At 44.4% G+C, this 20347-nt stretch overlaps 1 protein-coding gene across 8 annotated transcripts in view; it reads left to right on the forward strand.

The window, feature by feature from the left end:
- The window catches only part of LOC124114146, a 52635-nt gene that overhangs the window by 5225 nt on the left and 27063 nt on the right, over window positions 1–20347 (forward strand). For 6 of the 8 annotated variants that reach the window (XM_048389500.1, XM_048389502.1, XM_048389505.1 and 3 more), the window contains exons 3-17: window positions 1730–1837; window positions 2994–3126; window positions 5825–5935; window positions 7687–7859; window positions 8342–8546; window positions 10143–10281; window positions 11684–11920; window positions 12181–12278; window positions 13036–13120; window positions 13330–13447; window positions 13756–13867; window positions 15337–15442; window positions 16461–16514; window positions 17492–17578; window positions 18056–18160. In XM_048389500.1, coding sequence (XP_048245457.1) covers window positions 1730–1837; window positions 2994–3126; window positions 5825–5935; window positions 7687–7859; window positions 8342–8546; window positions 10143–10281; window positions 11684–11920; window positions 12181–12278; window positions 13036–13120; window positions 13330–13447; window positions 13756–13867; window positions 15337–15442; window positions 16461–16514; window positions 17492–17578; window positions 18056–18160 — 1871 coding nt within the window. Of the gene's footprint in view, window positions 1–1729; window positions 1838–2993; window positions 3127–3999; window positions 4018–5824; window positions 5936–7686; window positions 7860–8341; window positions 8547–10142; window positions 10282–11683; window positions 11921–12180; window positions 12279–13035; window positions 13121–13329; window positions 13448–13755; window positions 13868–15336; window positions 15443–16460; window positions 16515–17491; window positions 17579–18055; window positions 18161–20347 lie in introns of all 8 variants that reach the window. The other 2 variants (XM_048389503.1, XM_048389504.1) reach the window with 2 other exon arrangements.

Consider the following 20347-nt stretch of genomic DNA (forward strand, 5'->3'; position numbering starts at 1 on the left):
CATCGTAATAGATGTTTAACAAGCTCTCAGATCTAGCAAATTCATAATATACTGAAAACCAAAATGTCCGTCTTGTGCAAAGTTTTTTTTCTGGAAGTCTTATTGATTATCTTCAACATAATAATTTTATAATGCATTGGCCAAAATGAAGCTGATGGGGTCGTTGTTGGTACCACAAGGCATCAAAATTACCCCTGCGCACTTGAATATACCTACTCTTGTAGAGGGGTCCATGTGACCACCATCTGCCTTAAAGTGTGGGGTCCTCTCGACCCAGAGCCAGCTACATTTGGAATGTTTTCTTTCCATTTCGCATGGACGATGGATTATGGACAATCTGTATACAAAAGTCTTTTAGTTTCATCGATTTCGTGAACGGAGTGAGAGTCTCATGAGAAGTTATTGCTGGGTACATTTAAGAGTGTAGGGGTAGTTTCTGAGACTTGGTTGGTACTTTTTATCCCCCCGGCATATAATGCAGGGGGATATAGCTATGGACATGTCCGTCCGTCCGTCCGTCTGTCAGTCTGTCTGTCTGAATCGTTTCCGGAGCAGAACTCGAAAACAGTTAAATATTTCTTCATCAAACTTTGCATTTATATCACTGAAGTGGTGAAGTTGTGCCTTTTGCTATTTTAGAAATTTATATTTTTTACGTTTCCATGGCAACAAGTTGGACTTAGGTTCTAAAAGGGTGGTGTTCATTTCCGGAGCTTAACTCAAAAGCTGTTAAATACTTTCTCACAAAACTTTGCATGTCTACCAGGCACATACTGAACTGGTGCCTTTTGCTATTTAGGAATTTTAGAATTTTTTACGTTTCCATGGCAACAAGTTGGACTTAGGTTCTATAAGCATGATAAGGGTGGTGTTCGTTTCCGGAGCGTAACTCAAAAAACGTTAAATACTTTCTTACAAAACTGTGCATGTCTACCAGGCACATACTGAACTGGTGCCTTTTGCTATTTAGGAATTTTATAAATCTTTATTTTTTATGTTTCCATGGCAACAAGTTGGACTAAGGTTCTATAGGGTAGAGTTCGGTTCCGGAGCGTAACTCAAAACCCATTTAATACTTTCTAACAAAACTTTGCATGTCTATCAGACTCATAATGAACTGGTGCCATTTGATATTAAGGAGTTTTAGAAATGTTTAATTTAGAATTTCCATTGCAGCTATTTTGACATGGGCTAAGAGAAATGTTGGGTCAGTTTCCTGGTTTTGGGACCATAACCATAACGTTACGATAACGTGTTACAATGGGCGGGGGATATAGGTGACTTCGTTGACTATACACTTGTTTAGTTATTGTTTCTTGCAATTTGTCATTTGTTTGCATAAAAAAACCACAGAAACACACTGGTTTTACTTTCCATTTCATATGGATGCGACCATGGTGGATCTTTTGTTGTGGGTAAACAATGTATGCTTCTTCAAGAACATTCAACTCTTGACTCATTACATACAGAATTGCACATTTACTTGTGGTTACTTTACAGACAGCTGCCGGGGGCATATGTCATCTTACTGATGACTCTTGTTAGTGTTTTCAAAAGTGCCTGGATACACAGTTGTATAAGGTGTGCCGACAACGACCCCCTCCAGTCAGAATGAATATTGTCTCACATGATTAAGTTTGTGTTGAAAATTCGACAAATATAATTACCATGGTAATGAAAACAACACCATGTTCGTAAGTACGTGAATCAGGTGACTCAATGATTGCAGAGGAAGAACGGCCTGGGTCAAGGTCAGGAGTTCGCGATGTACAAGAGAGGTCACGGTCACGAACGGATTACGATAAGGATGCTTACTACAAGGACAAATATGGCAGAGGTGAGCTGGCTGACGATGATACAGGTCATTTGTGATACCGGTACTAGCAGTGATAAGTGTTAAGCTGTGGATAGGAATGTTCATGAAATGACTGTACAATATCACTAGCTCTGTCACCATGGTCACCAGACTCTCAAGGCCTGATAGTAGAAGAGGTATCCGAAGCTCTTGATGAAATGAGGGAGAAGAATTGTCGTTTATCTTAAATCATATGTGAAAGATTCATATAGCCATCCACCAAGAGATTTCAGAATAGGTTATCTCTAGAGCTGTGATGGGTAACTTGGGTACTTGGGTCAGGTGGGTATTGAGGAGGACCCAGGTACCCACAGGACTACCTGGACCTGTGGTTAGTTATGTGATGCATTGTTTAATGACAAAAATGATCTAGAACTATATGGTTACCTACAAGTCACTAAGGGCGGTCCGGTAGCCTAATGGTTTAAGCGTTAGCTCGTCACGCCGAAGACCCGGGTTCGATTCCCGACATGGGCACAATGTGTGAAGCCCATTTCTGGTGTCCCCCACTGTGATATTGCTGGAATATTGCTAAAAGCGGCGTAAAACCATACTCTCTCACTACAAGTCACTAATGTTCGCATTTCTTACTGACTATGCACCCATTCCTTCTGACTTTTATATGTTTAAATAAAGTTAAAACTTCAGTGTATGCATGACCAGATCATATTATACATGTATCTAAATACATTTTGTCCCGGGCTATGGTCAAACTATTCCCAATCTGACATTTTGTATCTATCTCTTGAGACCTACAGAGCGTACCCAGGTAGGGTCGGGGTAATAGTGAGGTGGGTACCTGTGTAGTAAATATGGACTCGTCCCAGCCCTAGTTATTACCCACTGGGGGGTCTGCTTAGATCCCCAGACCATATTTGGACTGAATTAGGGATCAGATGGTTCCAGTCTTTACTGGCAAGAGAATGTTCGATTCCTATTGCAACACATTTGACCAAGTTTAAGCATGTTTAACATATGTATAAAAGTTTTAGAATCTGTAGATGTGACATATGATTTTCTTAAAAAGATAGAGTGACTGTGTTAGCACAAAGTGATGGACTTTGAATGTACATGTTGTTGAACATCGACGTATGTATAAAGGATGTTATGTTTACCAGTAAATCTGTTTCTTCCCCAGGCTACGACTATGACTATTACAACACGAGATCTTCGCGATACTATGACGACCGGTATTACCAGTACTACCAGCGAGATGCTCGGTACTCCCAGGGTTACTATGATGAGTACTACGGCCATGGATATAACCCGAGGTATGACCTACACTGCTTCTCTGTAGAATGTAGTTAGGGACAGATCAGTTTAATTGCTTGTTTTATTGATGAATCTATGACAAGATCATTATTTTAGAAGTTTGGTGTTTGGTTAAAATTTCTTCAATTTTGTTTTCTTTTTTAAAACTTCAATGGCAAGATTTTTTGGTGCATTGACGAGGAAAATAGGAAAAACAAGAAATAAAATTGGTCTGTACAACAGCATGTACAGCAAGAAACTAACAGTGATTGGAGTATGATTAACAAGTTTGGAAATATGGTGTATATAGTCATCCTGTTTTCAAGAATTAATTGTGTAGATGTGCTGATAATTGCCCCTTGTGACGTCATTTGCCCCTTCCTTGTGACGTCATGCTGCCCCCTCCTTGTAACGTCATGCTGCCCCCTCCTTGTGACGTCATGCTTCCCCCTCCTTGTGACGTCATGCTTCCCCTTCCTTGTGACGTCATGCTGCCCCCTCCTTGTGACGTCATGCTGCCCCCTCCTTGTGACGTCATGCTGCCCCTCCCACTCCCCCAGTGTTATATTACCTACTGACTTAGCGTGCAAACCCTGGGAGAAACCATGTCAGCACGTATTTTCAAAGTGGAAGTTTCCTTAGGATGAAAATGTCATGCTGAAATATTAGTCATTCAATAAGGAAACTAATCCAAGACTTAACTGCCCTTTGCATGCCTTGTGACCTTGAAAATGAGAACCTTACTGACCTCACACTCATTTTTAGGGTAGATGTGTGAGTTGATACTTTTTTGATAGTTGATAGAATTGTTTAAACTTATGATAATGATGTGATGATTTGAAGAGACTGTCTCAGTAAAAACATCTCTTTTAAAGTCCTCTGTATGATAACAGACTTTCACGGATAACTTTGTGAGTAAAGGATTTTCTTGTGCCAGTACTCTTATACTCTTTTTTTAAAAATAATCTTGCATTTCCTTAGCTGCGCATTTATAGGATAGCATAGTGAATCTGTTGGATCAAAGGACTTATCTGGGTGCATCTGATTAACAGCAGTAGGTTCTTCAGATTTGCAGGGGTCACAGGTCATTGACTTCTGAAAACCAATGACCTTCCTTCTCTGGGTGCCATTGTACAAAGCAACCTTAACGCTACGATTGTCGTTAGTCAATGTTAAGGTATGGGAGTTACGATGACCTTAGCACTGAGATAGCTTTGGACAAAGGCACCCAGATCAATAACAGAGCCCTGGACACATGTATCTGAACCCTGTCCTTTTATTCCTCCGTGAGACCGTGAAGATCCGGGGTAGAGTAGGTCTTCAACAGACCCATGCTTGCCGTAAAAGGCGACTATGTTTGTCATAAGAGGCGGCAAACTTGATTGAGTTGTCAGACTCGCTGACTTGGTTGATGCTTGTGATGATATCCCAATTGCATTGATTGATGCTCATGATGTCAATCACTGGATTGTCTGGTACAGACTCAGTTATTTACATATAGCTGCAATATTGCTGAATGTGGAGTTAAACAACAAACAAACAAACAAAAAACATTCCTCTGTGTAATCTGTCACTTTGCTCAAATAAGAGAGAAGTTTGGTTAATTTCTCCCGATCCATGATCTGAGATTCCCTCTACAATGTTGTCAGTGGATGATTAATCAATAGGACTTAAATCAAACTTCCAAATTGGTCAGAAGCCCCAAATTTAAATTGGTATAATTGGAACGGTAAAAGATTACCATCTTCATATGATGTGAGAATCTCGGGGAAATCTCAGCAAACACTCTAAGGATCCCTCTAGGAGGAATCCCAGTTGGGAAATAACTGATACTATTGCATGGCATGGCATTGTGTTACCATAGTTACAACTGAAGTTTCCTGATTGAAAATGGAAAGCAACTGTTTTTTCTTTTTTCTCAAATGTCCACAAAGTAATCCATGCATAAATGTGTCACTGCTCACCAGTGGCATGAAATCTGTTGATTTCTTTTGGGACTTCCATGCATATTTGCTTAATGTTCATTCTCCGATATTTATCAATAATTGATCGATATTTAGTTAACCATTATTAATCTGTAAGATCTATATTGATAGCCAGCCCGAGTAGGATGGATTTAAATAATGTTGACAGACTAAAGCTAATAATCCAACTGTAAAGGCCTTGATAATGACAGTTGAAAGCCCTTGAAAAATCTTGAAAAGGCCTTAAATTTGAGTGTTTCATATCTGTATGAACCTTGTACAAAAATCTGATGAAGAGGGACTGTTTTTATAACTTATGGTCGGAATTTGAGGGTGCATTCTTTCAAACAAATTGTTTATGTACAAGTGGGTACATCACTGCATAGTGTGATAGCTACTTCTTGTGCTTAATCTAACATAGGATGCATAGTGATAGTCTGTTCTTTTAACCTGCATTTATTTATTGCACAAATACCCCAAAGTCAAGCCCACAATAAGGAATGCAAGGATATTAGACTTGGCTCTTCACATGGAACCAGAACTACTCTCTTGTGGAATATTTTCTTTAACAAAGGGGGATAAACCAGTAGTCATACAAGGTGCAGACCACTAGAAATTGATAGTTTTTCATGTGTCATTTCTTTGTCAAAAATAATTGTATTTAAAAATAGAAGTATATATCGGAGATGAAACTGGCCCTGCTTCCACAAATTTATATAGCCCTAACCTTGTTGGTGGTCCTACTAACTTGCAGATATAGCGAGTATTACAGCAGTCAGTATGGGGGAGGCGCGGAGGTAGACCGTTACAGTCAGCACAGTCAGTCCCGGGGACACACCCCTGCCCTGGACGATGTGTCACAGAGGTGAGGCAGAAGCAGCAGCAGCAGCAGCAGCATTGATGCAGTAGCTGCCCATGTGGTGTCGTGGTGGTGGTGTTGTCATGATGTAGCCCCCGGTTTTGCATGTTGTGGCTTTAAATTTAGCATACTGTTGACGCTTCCTGAATCTGAAGTCTTGGTTTTAAACCTGTTTACTGTGTGCTTTTTGATGATGTGCTTTTGTGTGCTGTACAAGGATACTTCCAATAATTGCTTCTGACACCTGCATGCATGTACAGCTCACACATTCCAGGGCATGTGGGAGGGAATGTTCGGGTGTGACGGGTGTGGATGGATTAGGGGATGGGGAGGGCTGTTTGAACGGATTAGGGTTGGGAAAGGTTTTGATGAGTGTGGATGGACTAGGGGATGGGGAAGGCTATGTTGATGGATGTTGGGGTGGGATGGGTGTAGATGGATTAGGAGATGGGGAAGGCTATGCCAATGGATGTTGGGGTGGGATGGGTGTAGATGGATTAGGGATGGGGAAGGTTATGCCGATGGATGTTGGGGTGGGATGGGTGTGGATGGATTAAGGATGGGGAAGGCTATGTGGATGGATGTTGGGGTGTACTGGGTGTGGATGGATTAGGGGATGTTGAAGGGGAAGGCTATGCCGATGGATGTTGATTAAGGGTTGAGTAAGGCTGTGAGGATGGAGCTGGGGTGGCTTGGGTGGGTGTTTGGTTGACTGTTTATACCTAATATATGGTATATAGTAGGCTAACTAAGGAATATCCCTTTATGCCACAACAGCAAGTTTGTAGCTATTGGTGGCGAGGGCAAATGTTGGATTAAGAGTTCTGTCTTGACTCTGGATGGGAAATATACACATATCGCCCTGGTATGTATTGCATGGCTGGTGCACACTGCATGGCTTGCACATGTCTACATGACCCTATTCTTCTAACATGGCTTGTTTGCATGGCTGATGGCTTGTGCAGCTCTGCATGTGCATGTAGGATGAATGACAGGCATGGCAAGTTAGATTATTTATTGCGTTTTCTTTTGTTTTTACATAAGCCTTTTCAGTTTCAGTTTTGCCTGGTTAATACCGTACTGTACAAGTCTGCAGTATATCAACATAGTATATCTGTATTCACTCAGTTGTGGGGGCGGTCGGGTAGCCAAGTGGTCAAAGCGTTCGCTCGTCACGCTGAAGTCCCGGGTTCGATTCCCGACGTGTACAACATGTGAAGTCCATTTCTGGTGCTCCCCGCCGTGATATTGCTGGAATATTGCTAAAAGCGGCGTAAACCCATACTCACTCACTCACTCACTCATTCAGTTGTGTGACCGCAGTAACATTCCCATGTGCTTTCTGAGACAATCCTTTGGTGGAATCCAGGTTCTAAGGTCACTGGATGTTGTTAAGACTTGATCGGGTTGTAGGTTTCTGACATGGCTGATTGCATGCCTCTGTACCACAATGGTGTTGATCGTTGCTTATGTTTCCAGTCACTGGTTTGCCTGGTCCAGACTCAATTATGTATGGCCGCGATGATAAGCCAGGAATATTGTTAACTGTGGTGTTAAGCCACTTTCTCTCATTCACTTATCCTTAACTATTATAAGTATTGTATCATGTCATGGTTTAATTTGTCACTTTATGAACCAGTAGCTGAAGTGTTAACATGTGTAAATCCACAGTTTTGATGGAGTGTTGAAACATGGCCACCATGTAACTTGTCTGTGCCACCTTGTGTTATACAGTTGTATACTTGATTTATCTCCAGTGGGGAGTACTACCAGGGCAATGGGTCAAGGTCATCCAGTCGTCAAGGTCAGGATGACCAGAAGGCATATGCACGACACAGCTATGATTACGACTATGGATATGACAACTATGGCTATGGATATGACTATGACCCCAACTATGGCTATTACTATGGCGATGCATATCAACAAGGTCAGTGAAGCATGCGATAATGGCTGCCATTCTTGTTTCCATAACAACCAATTGTTGAGTGTCTTGTACGGTATGTCACAAAATTTAAGATGTATACGTCATGTTAATGTTTGTGTTCTTTATTCTATTTGATCCATGAGTCTGAGAGGATTCATTGTTAGACAAGATCAACAGTGACACCTACACCTCTAAACCAACTCCATAGTGTAGTAGATAGAGTGTCTGCCCAGAGTGTGGAAGGAAGGTCAGTTTAGTCCACTGGCCTTATCTCTGACAGCTAACAGTGATGAGGATCAAGTGGTCAGAATGTGTTGCCTGGTTGGTTGTGTGCCATCATGTACAGTGTGATGGATTACTTACATGCCACCGTGATATAGGTAGAAAATTGCTGACTATGGCGGAAAACAGCTTTCATTACCCTGCATCTTTTTGAAAATGCTTCCTTTTGTTTTGTTAAAATCCTCTTTCTCAACTTGACACAGAAACCCCTGGACGTATGACACCACAGAAGCACACGATACCGCATGTCCGAGCTAGTTTTGGGGCCAATGGTCAGCTGATCAAGGTCCTGCCGAATCGTCCTGGCGATGGTCAGCCAGCCACAGTTGAGGTTCACAACCTGGAGGAGGCTTTGTCGGACAACAGGGCGGCAGAGGACCTGAGGGAGTTCCCTGGACCGCTCACAAGGTAGGTGTTATTAAGGGGAGGGGGCACACACAAGGTAGGTGTCATTAAGGGGGAGGGGCCACTCACAAGGCAGGTGTTGTAAAGGGGAGGGGGCACACACAAGACAGGTGTTGTAAAGGGGAGGGGGCACATACAAGGTAGATGTGTAAAGGGGAGGGGCCACTCACAAGGTAGGTGTTGTAAGGGGAGGGGGCACACACAAGGTAGATGTGTAAAGGGGAGGGGGCACACACAAGGTAGATGTGTAAAGGGGAGGGGGCACACACAAGGTAGATGTGTAAAGGGGAAGGGCCACTCACAAGGCAGGTGTTGTAAAGGGGAAGGGGCACACACAAGGAAGATGTGTAAAGGGGAGGGGGCACACACAAGGTAGTTGTGTAAAATGGAGGGGGCACACACAAGGTAGATGTGTAAAGGGGAGGGGGCACACACAAGGTATGTGTCATTAAGGGGGAGGGGCCACTCACTAGGTAGGTGTAAAGGGGAGGGGACACTCACAAGGCAGGTGTTGTAAAGGGGAGGGGGCACACACAAGGTAGATGTGTAAAGGGGAGGGGGCACACACAAGGTATGTGTCATTAAGGGGGAGGGGCCACTCACGAGTGTTGTGTCATTAAGGGGGAGGGGCCACTCACGAGTAGGTGTAAAGGGGAGGGGCCACTCACAAGGCAGGTGTTGTAAAGGGGAGGGGGCACACACAAGGTACATGTGTAAAGGGGAGGGGGCACACACAAGGTATGTGTCATTAAGGGGGAGGGGCCACTCACAAGGTAGGTGTTGTAAAGGGGAGGGGGCACACACAAGGTACATGTGTAAAGGGGAGGGGGCACACACAAGGTATGTGTCATTAAGGGGGAGGGGCCAATCACGAGTAGGTGTAAAGGGGAGGGGCCACTCACAAGGTAGGTGTTGTAAAGGGGAGGGGCCACTCACAAGGTAAATGTGTAAAGGGGAGGGGCCACTCACAAGGCAGGTGTTGTAAAGGGGAGGGGCCACTCACAAGGTAGGCGTTGTAAAGGGGAGGGGCCACTCACAAGGTAAATGTGTAAAGGGGAGGGGCCACTCACAAGGCAAGTGTTGTAAAGGGGAGGGGGCACACACAAGGTAGATGTGTAAAGGGGAAGGGGCACACACAAGGTAGTTGTGTAAAATGGAGGGGGCACACACAAGGTAGATGTGTAAAGGGGAGGGGCCACTCACAAGGCAGGTGTTGTAAAGGGGAGGGGGCACACACAAGGTAGTTGTGTAATATGGAGGGGGCACTCACAAAGTAGGTGTCGTCATTTGAGCAAGTGACAAGGTGGGTGTCGTCAAGGGGTGGGAGGGGTTGATGGTAGGTGTTGGGATGGAGGAGAGGGGAGTGCACTCACTAGGTAGGTGTAGTCAGGGATGGCGGAGCCAGGGGGATGGGGGACCAAGGGTTAGTTACACCTCACCAGATAGATGCAGCCACAATACTGATTATTGGGGCGTATATGTCAAATAAGAAAATAATAACAGATGGCAACTGTTTCTCGTTGTTGGGCAGATTTTACATACATTCTGTTTTCTTTATTGTTCCTGAATCCTTAGTCTGTTGTTCATTTCTGCCTCCAGAGCCGACACACACAAGAATGATGTTCTGCAGTTCTGTCAGCGGAAAGCCCAGAGCTGTGCAGAGAACATCAACATGGTTGATCGTGACTCAGCAGAACTCATCTGGAGACTCCTGGAACTCCTCATCAAACAGAACGGGGTGCGTCTCATGTTTGTTGTGATGAAGGATCATATTTGATGTTGAATATCAACTTTGGGATAAAGATGAACTTTGCTTGATGATTTGGTGCAATCATCAAAGTTTTGAGTCAAGAAATGTGTTTTTTTAATGATCTTCGTCAGTTGGCAATCCTCATCTTGTGGAGGAGTTCTGCTTATTTACTTTTCCGTTTATGATTCATTGTTTGTTGTATCTACTGTGTTGTACTCACTGTGTTGTACTGTGTTTTACAGTTGGGGGTGGACTCAGTCACTGTGTTTTACAGGCTGTTGTATTGTGTTGTACAATGTTGTATTCATAAGCTGTAGTCACTATTATGTACTGGGGCGGTCGGGTAGCCTAGTGGTTAAAGCGTTCGCTCGTCATGCCGAAGACCTGGGTTCGATTCCCGACATGGGTACAATGTGTGAAGCCTATTTCTGGTGTCCCCCGCCGTGATATTGCTGGAATATTGCTAAAAGCGGCGTAAAACCAAACTCACTCACTCACTCACTCACTATTATGTACTGTGGTTTAGTGTGCGATGAGCTCACTGACTGTGTTGTACTCACTGTGCGATGAGCTCACTGACTGTGTTGTACTCACTGTGCGATGAGCCCACTGACTGTGTTGTACTCACTGTGCGATGAGCTCACTGACTGTGTTGTACTCACTGTGCGATGAGCTCACTGACTGTGTTGTACTCACTGTGCGATGAGCTCACTGACTGTGTTGTACTCACTGTGCGATGAGCTCACTGACTGTGTTGTACTCACTGTGCGATGAGCTCACTGACTGTGTTGTACTCACTGTGAGATGAGCTCACTGACTGTGTTGTACTCACTGTGCGATGAGCTCACTCACTGTGTTGTACTCACTGTGCGATGAGCTCACTGACTGTTGTACTCACTGTGCGATGAGCTCACTGACTGTGTTGTACTCACTGTGCGATGAGCTCACTGACTGTGTTGTACTCACTGTGCGATGAGCTCACTCACTGTGTTGTACTCACTGTGCAATGAGCTCACTGACTGTTGTACTCACTGTGCGATGAGCTCACTGACTGTGTTGTACTCACTGTGCGATGAGCTCACTGACTGTTGTACTCACTGTGCGATGAGCTCACTCACTGTGTTGTACTCACTGTGCGATGAGCTCACTCACTGTGTTGTACTCACTGTGTGATGAGCTCACTCACTGTGTTGTACTCACTGTGCGATGAGCTCACTGACTGTTGTACTCACTGTGCGATGAGCTCACTGACTGTGTTGTACTCACTGTGCGATGAGCTCACTGACTGTGTTGTACTCACTGTGCGATGAGCTCACTCACTGTGTTGTACTCACTGTGCGATGAGCTCACTGACTGTGTTGTACTCACTGTGTTGTATTGTGTTTTACAGTCAGTGGTGGGCACGGACATCGCAGACCTGCTGCTGGAGGGGCACGAGCCGACGTCCTCGGAGTACAGCATGATGGGGATGAAGATCACACAGAGCACCGAGGAGCTCGACAAAGTGGGAGAAGACGAGACTGCAGGGGTGAAAGTGACATCAGACAGATCCCAGATCAATCGTGGACGCTCACTGGAAGAGATCACCGACAGATTCCGAAGTCTATTGTCGTATGGCAGGAAAAAAGTAAGTTGTCAATCTGATGTGTGTGGTGGTGTCTTGTTATTATCCCCCGCCCCAACGTCCATCCCCCGTCTGTCATGTCCTTTAAAGATTTTAAAATAATGTTTTATTTTATTTTTCAATTAAATGGCACACCTGTAGACACTGCAACAAACAAAGCTATAAAATGTCCACTAGTATGTAGTGTTAATATTTGAAAGGAATAAAATATATAACATACTTTGTAAATGTATATATTTATGTCTTGTTCTTGTTCCTGTCAGGATGCCCTGGAGTGGGCCACCAAGAACAACCTGTGGGGCCACGCCTTGTTCCTGGCCAGCAAGATGGACACCAGGACCCACGCCAGTGTGATGATCAGGTGCGGGCGACTAACGGGATCGGGTGGTCAGGCCTGCTGACTTGATTGATGCATGTCATCGTATCCACATTGCGTAGATCGATGCTCATGTTTTCAATCACTGGATTGGCTGGCCCAAAGTCAATTATTTACAGACTGCTGTCATACAGCTGGAATAATGTTGAGTGTGGCTTTAAACAACCAACCAACCAACTAACCATAGGTCAGGGGCCGTGGTACCAGGTGGCATCTGAGGCTTGTGTTAAACAAACTCAGTAATCTTTGAGCAACCCAAATTATGTTGCAACTGCTTGACCAAGAGAGGGATGGGGTAGCCCAGTGGTTAAAAAATCAGCTCATCGCGCTAATCATCAGGTTCAATTTCCCACATGAGTACAGTGTGTTGAGTCCATATTTCATCTGATATAGCTGTTGTATTAAACCCTTATCGTTGAAAACATTCATTTTTGGACATGACATGTGAAGTATGCTAGTAGTATTACACCAAGTAATGAGGGTATGACAAGTATTGATAGTATGACAAGTATTGATAGTATGACAGGTATTGGCAGTATGGCAGGTATTGATAGTGTGACAGGTATTGATAGTGTGACAGGTATTGATAGTGTGACAGGTATTGATAGTGTGACAGGTATTGGTAGTGTGACAGGTATTGACAGTATGACAAGTATTGATAGTATGACAGGTATGTGTAGTCTGACAAGTATTGGTAGTATGTGTATCATTCAAGTAATGGTTGTATGTTGTGTATGTTCAGGTTCGCTAACAGTGCTATGAAGATAAATGACCCACTGCAGACCCTCTACCAACTCATGTCCGGCAGACAACCTGCTGCTGTCACTGTAAGTAGTTATCCAGATAGTAGCATCTCTGCCTATGTTAGTTGAAACCTTTGTCACTGTGAGTAGTTCTAAACCATGTAGTATCTCCTTTCCAATTTTAGTTGCAAGGCAGATAGTTAAGAATGTTATTCATTGTGATTAGTTGACAAGACTGTCTTGTCAAAGAGCATCTTTCAAGATGAGGGAACTTATTCTCACCCTCCTTGCAGTGTGTGGTGGATGAGCGGTGGGGAGACTGGCGACCACATCTGGCTATGATTCTGTCCAACAGCTCCAGCAAGCCGGAACTGGACAGGAAGAGCATTGCTACACTTGGAGACACCATGGGTAGGTGTCTAGATACTAGACTTCATTTTTATTTGACCCTGACCCTAGCTCTCACCTCGACCTGACCATGACCTTATTTGATCTTGACTTTCACTCTTGCTTCATCTGACGCTCAAGTTGATTGACAATAAGTCCGGACCGGATGATAACTATATACTCAGCCTTGACCCTGACCCTGACCCTGACCCTGACTCTGATTCATGAAACAGAGCAGATAAAAATAATTTGAGGGGTCCTTTAGTGTACCTAAGATGAGTTACAATGAGTTACAGCCACACAGTTGTGTTATGTTCTGTCATCTGTTGCAGCTGCAAAAGGTTGTCTTCACGCCAGCCACTTCTGTTACATCATGGCACAGTCAGGATTTGGGACGTACGCAAAGAAAACTTCAAAAATAGTACTTGTCGGATCTAGCCACAAGTAAGTGTGGAAACACTGATACTGTCAAACTTGAGATATGTTTTACATATGTTCATTGTGGAAATATTGATGTGTCTTTTCTATTATGTATATGTATTAAGTACAATGAATCGTTTGTGTAAATGTGTGTATTCTATACAATGTATAGTATGACCCAGTTATGTAAGGCCCTACAACCCCTGCAGAGTTGCTTCCCTTCGTCATTCCAGGATCCACTTGTTGTGGTTCAAATATCCTATGTTCCTATATTATGGTCCTTGGTCTGTCAGCAGCCATGCTCTTTTCTCTCACCGAAAGAGTAAAACCACTGCAGTAGTCCATCACTTCAGTTCATCTTCAAAGCGACCGCCTCCGTGGTCTAATGGTAGAGCATCCGCCCGGAGAGCAGAAGGTCCGGGGTTCGATCCCCAGCCGCGTCATACCAAAAGATGTTAAAAGACGGTACTTGTTGTTACCCTGTCTGGCGCTCGGCATTAAGGGGCTAAAACAAGGACTGGTCAGCTCGGAGTCAGTATACTGTGTCTGAGTGGGGTATTCATGTTAAACTGCGGCATGGTATCTTAGTGTGCTAGCACTATAAATCGGCATCAGTCCGGACTAGTACAAGCAGTCACACGCACACACACACATACACGTGCATGCACGTCGCTATATAAGTGCAATAATCTTGGACGCGACGTTAAACCCCATTTTACCTCACCTCATCATGCTCATCTTCAAGGCCACATTCAACCCTATGAAAATCTGGAGTACTTCATCCCAATTCAGTCATGCAGCTTTTTGACACTGATGTCCTTGTTGTTAGGGATGCTGTCAATGTGCAGTCAGTTACATGGTTGATACCCTTGATACTGTTCCCTGAGTACACTCAGTTATTTGAAGACATATCCATCACGTTGTTCCAACTTCTAACTGCAAATAAAAGACATCAATTATGTACTGCATCAGGGTAAACTCTGATTCCCCTCCCTGTAACAGAATTGTTGATGTGAATGATATTGTGGATATGATCTAGTGTTTTAGGGTCAGAGGGACATTTTGTTTTATATTCTTATTTTTAGAAGTATGATGTTCTGCCTTAACAAGTCCAGATGACTGCAGGGGGCACGGGTGGCCCAGTCATCTAAGGCGCCGCGATTCGCTGTGCAGAGTTGCGTCCCTTTGGCACGCCAGAAACCTATGATTGTGGGTTGGAATCCCGGTTCGCCCCCATTATGTTTCTAGGTTTGTCAGCACCATACCCGTGCCTGTGGGTTTCACCGAAGTGGTAAACGTCTGAGACCTGCATCACTTCGGGCGTTCCTCCCACATTAAGCTGACACGCCATGATATAACTGGAATACTGTTAAAAGCGGTGTTAAACAAAACTCACTCACTCACTCACTCACTGACCAGATGATTGCAGGTTGTGATGTTTAAGATGATGATGTATGTTGCATTTATCTGAAGCAAGGCTTGTGTGTTGGCAGCTGGACATGGGAGGAATTTGCTACTAATGAGGCCATCCAGTGTACTGAGATCTACGAGTATGCTCAGTCACTAGGCAACCAGACCTTCCTACTTCCTGATTTCCAGGTAAGTTAAGTGGAGTGTTGTCTGTTGACAATGGCATTGAATGTTGCCAGTGTTGTGTGTTGTCGTGTTGTGTGTAGACTGGAGTGTAGTGTGTTGACAGGACCATGGAGAGGAGCGTTGTGTGTTGACAGGAATGTTGTGTTGACAGGAGCATGGAGAGGAGCGTTGTGTGTTGACAGGAGCATGGAGAGGTGTGTTGTGTTGACAGGAGCATGGAGAGGAGCGTTGTGTGTTGACAGGAGCCTTGTGTTGACATGAGCATGGAGAGGTGTCTTGTGTTGACAGGAATGTTGTGTTGACAGGAGCATGGAGAGGTGTGTTGTGTGTAGACTGGAGTGTAGTGTGTTGACAGGACCATTGAGAGGAGTGTTGTGTGTTGACAGGAATGTTGTGTTGACAGGAGCTTGGAGAGGAGCGTTGTGTGTTGACAGGAGCCTTGTGTTGACAGGAGCATGGAGAGGTGTGTTGTGTTGACAGGAATGTTGTGTTGACAGGAGCATGGAGAGGTGTGTTGTGTGTTGACAGGAATGTTGTGTTGACAGGAGCATGGAGAGGAGCGTTGTGTGTTGACAGGAGCATGGAGAGGAGCGTTGTGTGTTGACAGGAGCATGGAGAGGTGTGTTGTGTGTTGACAGGACCATGGTGAGGAGCGTTGTGTGTTGACAGGAGCCTTGTGTTGACAGGAGCATGGAGAGGAGCGTTGTGTGTTGATAGGAGTCTTGTGTTGACAGGAGCATGGAGAGGTGTGTTGTGTTGACAGGAATGTTGTGTTGACAGGAGCATGGAGAGGAGCATTGTGTGTTGACAGGAGCCTTGTGTTGACAGGAGCATGGAGAGGTGTGTTGTGTTGACAGGAATGTTGTTTTGACAGGAGCATGGAGAGGTGTGTTGTGTGTTGACAGGAACGTTGTGTTGACAGGAGCAATGAGAGGAGCGTTGTGTGTTGACAGGAATGTTGTGTGCTGACAGGAACCTTGTATGTTGACAGGAGCGTTGACACTAGTGTTGTGTGTTGCAGGTGTACAAGTTCCTGTATGCCAGCCGACTGGCAGAGTTTGGCTTGCTGCAGGAGGTGAGTATCGTACTGACAATTTGATGATTTCATTCAAGGTTAAAGCTGCTGCTTATATTTTCACATTAACCTGTCAAAGGTGTACACTTGATTGATATAGTATTCACGACCGTCCGTACGTATGTCCGTACGTCCCACCTGTTTGTTGCCGCGATATCTCAAGAACTAAACACTGGATTGTCTTCATATTTGGAACTATGGTGTATATACAGACTCCGCAGACACCAGTCGGTTTTGGTGACCTTGACCTCATTTTCAAGGTCACAGCAGGCAAATCTGCTTTTGGAGTTGGAAAACGGTGTTGCCGCGATATCTCAAGAACTAAACACTGGATTGTCTTCATATTTGGAACTATGGTGTATATACAGACACCGCATACACCAGTCGGTTTTGGTGACCTTGACCCCTTTTTCAAGGTCACAGCAGTCAAATCTGCTTTTGGAGTTGGAAAACGGTGTTGCCGCGATATCTCAAGAACTAAACACTGGATTGTTTTCATATTTGGAACTATGGTGTATATACAGACTCCGCAGACACCAGTTGGTTTTGGTGACCTTGACCCCATTTTCAAGGTCACAGCAGGCAAATCTGCTTTTAGAGTTAGAAAACGGTGTTGCTGAGATATCTCAAGAACTAATTGCTGGATTGTCTTCATATTTGGAATTATGGTGTATATACAGACACCGCATACACCAGTCGGTTTTGGTGACCTTGACCCCATTTTCAAGGTCACAGCAGGCAAATCTGCTTTTGGAGTTGGAAAACGGTGTTGCCGCAATATCTCAAGAACTAATCGCTGGATTGTCTTCATATTTGGTACTATGGTGTATATACTGGCGGGGGACATTTCGTCACTTTGTGACAAATACTTGTTATATCTGTACTTGAGCCTCCTTCTCTTACAACGTGTGTGAGATATGCTGTGTTCAGCAGTACACGGATTACATTTAGCAGGAGTTGTTGCTACTGTGTTACAGGCCCTGCATTACTGTGAGGTGATTGCCACCACGGTGCAGTCTGCCCCAGCGTACTTCCAGCCAGCATTTGTCAAGGTGCTGTATGAGGTGAGTGATCTCCCCGAGTCAGCCAGCATTTTTACTACTGCAAACTATGCACAAGGATTAGCTCTTCTGAGTCAACTGTTGATGATCTCAAGTTTTAGGTTATATCAAGTCCTTGTTGCGTCGAACAGTTAACATAAACATAATCCCCTCCCCAGATTCCCCCCCCCCCCCATCTTGGGTAATAATTTGTTTGTTTCTTTGTATGTTGTTTAATGCCACACTCAGCAATATTCCAGCTGTGTGACGGCAGTCTGTAATTGGTATACAATGACATGCATCAACCAAGTCAGAGAGCCTGACCACCCTATCCTGTTAGTCATCTCTTACGACAAGCATGGGTTGGTGGAGACCTATTCTAACCTGGATTCTTGGGTAATGAAACAGAGGAATACATACAGAGATGAATATTCATCGCAATATAAAATACAGACTTTTTACTAGCTGATAGTAGTTTAAAATGTTGTTTTTCCCGTGCAGTTTTCCAATCGCCTGAAGTTCTATGACCCTCAGCGTGTTCACTCTGGAGAGGACGAGGACCAAGCCTGGTTGCAGCAACTGCAGAGAGTCTGCCTCGGATACGATGTACGTGCTTCACATGTAGCATACACTGTACATACACACTGGTAGATATAGGGTGTGAGATACCATGTACATACTTCACACAAAGAATGTTCTGTACATACACACTGGTAGGGAAAGAGTGAGAGATATGATGTACATACATCACATGAAGAATGCTCTGTACATACACACTGGTAGGGAAAGAGTGAGAGATATGATGTACATACATCACACGAGGGCTGCTCTGTACATACACACTGGTAGGGAAAGAGTGAGAGATAAGATATACATACATCACACGAGGGCTGCTCTGTACATACACACTGGTAGGGAAAGAGTGAGAGATAAGATATACATACATCACACGAGGGCTGCTCTGTACATACACACTGGTAGGGAAAGAGTGAGAGATATGATGTACATACATCACACGAGGGCTGCTCTGTACATACACCACAAGATGGCTGCTCTGTACATACACACTGGTAGGGAAAGAGTGAGAGATACGATGTACGTACATCATGCGAAGGCTGCTCTGTACATACACACTGGTAGGGAAAGAGTGAGAAATACGATGTACATACATCACACGAAGGCTGCTCTGTACATACACACTGGTAGGGAAAGAGTGAGAGATACGATGTACGTACATCACAAGATGGCTGCTCTGTACATACACACTGGTAGGGAAAGAGTGAGAGATACGATGTACGTACATCACAAGATGGCTGCTCTGTACATACACACTGGTAGGGAAAGAGTGAGAGATACGATGTACGTACATCACAAGATGGCTGCTCTGTACATACACCACAAGATGGCTGCTCTGTACATACACACTGGTAGGGAAAGAGTGAGAGATACGATGTACGTACATCATGCGAAGGCTGCTCTGTACATACACACTGGTAGGGAAAGAGTGAGAAATACGATGTACGTATATCACACGAAGGCTGCTCTGTACATACACACTGGTAGGGAAAGAGTGAGAAATACGATGTACGTACATCACACGAAGGCTGCTCTGTACATACACACTGGTAGGGAAAGAGTGAGAGATACGATATACGTACATCACAAGATGGCTGCTCTGTACATACACACTGGTAGGGAAAGAGTGAGAGATACGATGTACATACATCACAAGATGGCTGCTCTGTACATACACCACAAGATGGCTGCTCTGTACATACACACTGGTAGGGAAAGAGTGAGAGATAAGATGTACATACATCACACGAGGGCTGCTCTGTACATACACACTGGTAGGAAAAGAGTGAGAGATAAGATGTACATACATCACACGAGGGCTGCTCTGTACATACACACTGGTAGGGAAAGAGTGAGAGATAAGATGTACATACATCACACGAGGGCTGCTCTGTACATACACACTGGTAGGGAAAGAGTGAGAGATATGATGTACATACATCACACGAGGGCTGCTCTGTACATACACACTGGTAGGAAAAGAGTGAGAGATAAGATGTACATACATCACACGAGGGCTGCTCTGTACATACACACTGGTAGGGAAAGAGTGAGAGATAAGATGTACATACATCACACGAGGGCTGCTCTGTACATACACACTGGTAGGGAAAGAGTGAGAGATATGATGTACATACATCACACGAGGGCTGCTCTGTACATACACACTGGTAGGAAAAGAGTGAGAGATAAGATGTACATACATCACACGAGGGCTGCTCTGTACATACACACTGGTAGGGAAAGAGTGAGAGATAAGATGTACATACATCACACGAGGGCTGCTCTGTACATACACACTGGTAGGAAAAGAGTGAGAGATATGATGTACATACATCACACGAGGGCTGCTCTGTACATACACACTGGTAGGGAAAGAGTGAGAGATAAGATGTACATACATCACACGAGGGCTGCTCTGTACATACACACTGGTAGGGAAAGAGTGAGAGATAAGATGTACATACATCACACGAGGGCTGCTCTGTACATACACACTGGTAGGAAAAGAGTGAGAGATATGATGTACATACATCACACGAGGGCTGCTCTGTACATACACACTGGTAGGAAAAGAGTGAGAGATACGATGTACGTACATCACGCGAAGGCTGCTCTGTACATACATCACACGAGGGCTGCTCTGTACATACACACTGGTAGGGAAAGAGTGAGAGATACGATGTACGTACATCACACGAAGGCTGCTCTGTACAT

This window comes from Haliotis rufescens, unplaced genomic scaffold, assembly GCF_023055435.1.
Source record: "Haliotis rufescens isolate VD_foot unplaced genomic scaffold, xgHalRufe1.0.p SCAF_8, whole genome shotgun sequence".
Taxonomy (NCBI): Eukaryota; Metazoa; Mollusca; class Gastropoda; order Lepetellida; family Haliotidae; genus Haliotis; species Haliotis rufescens.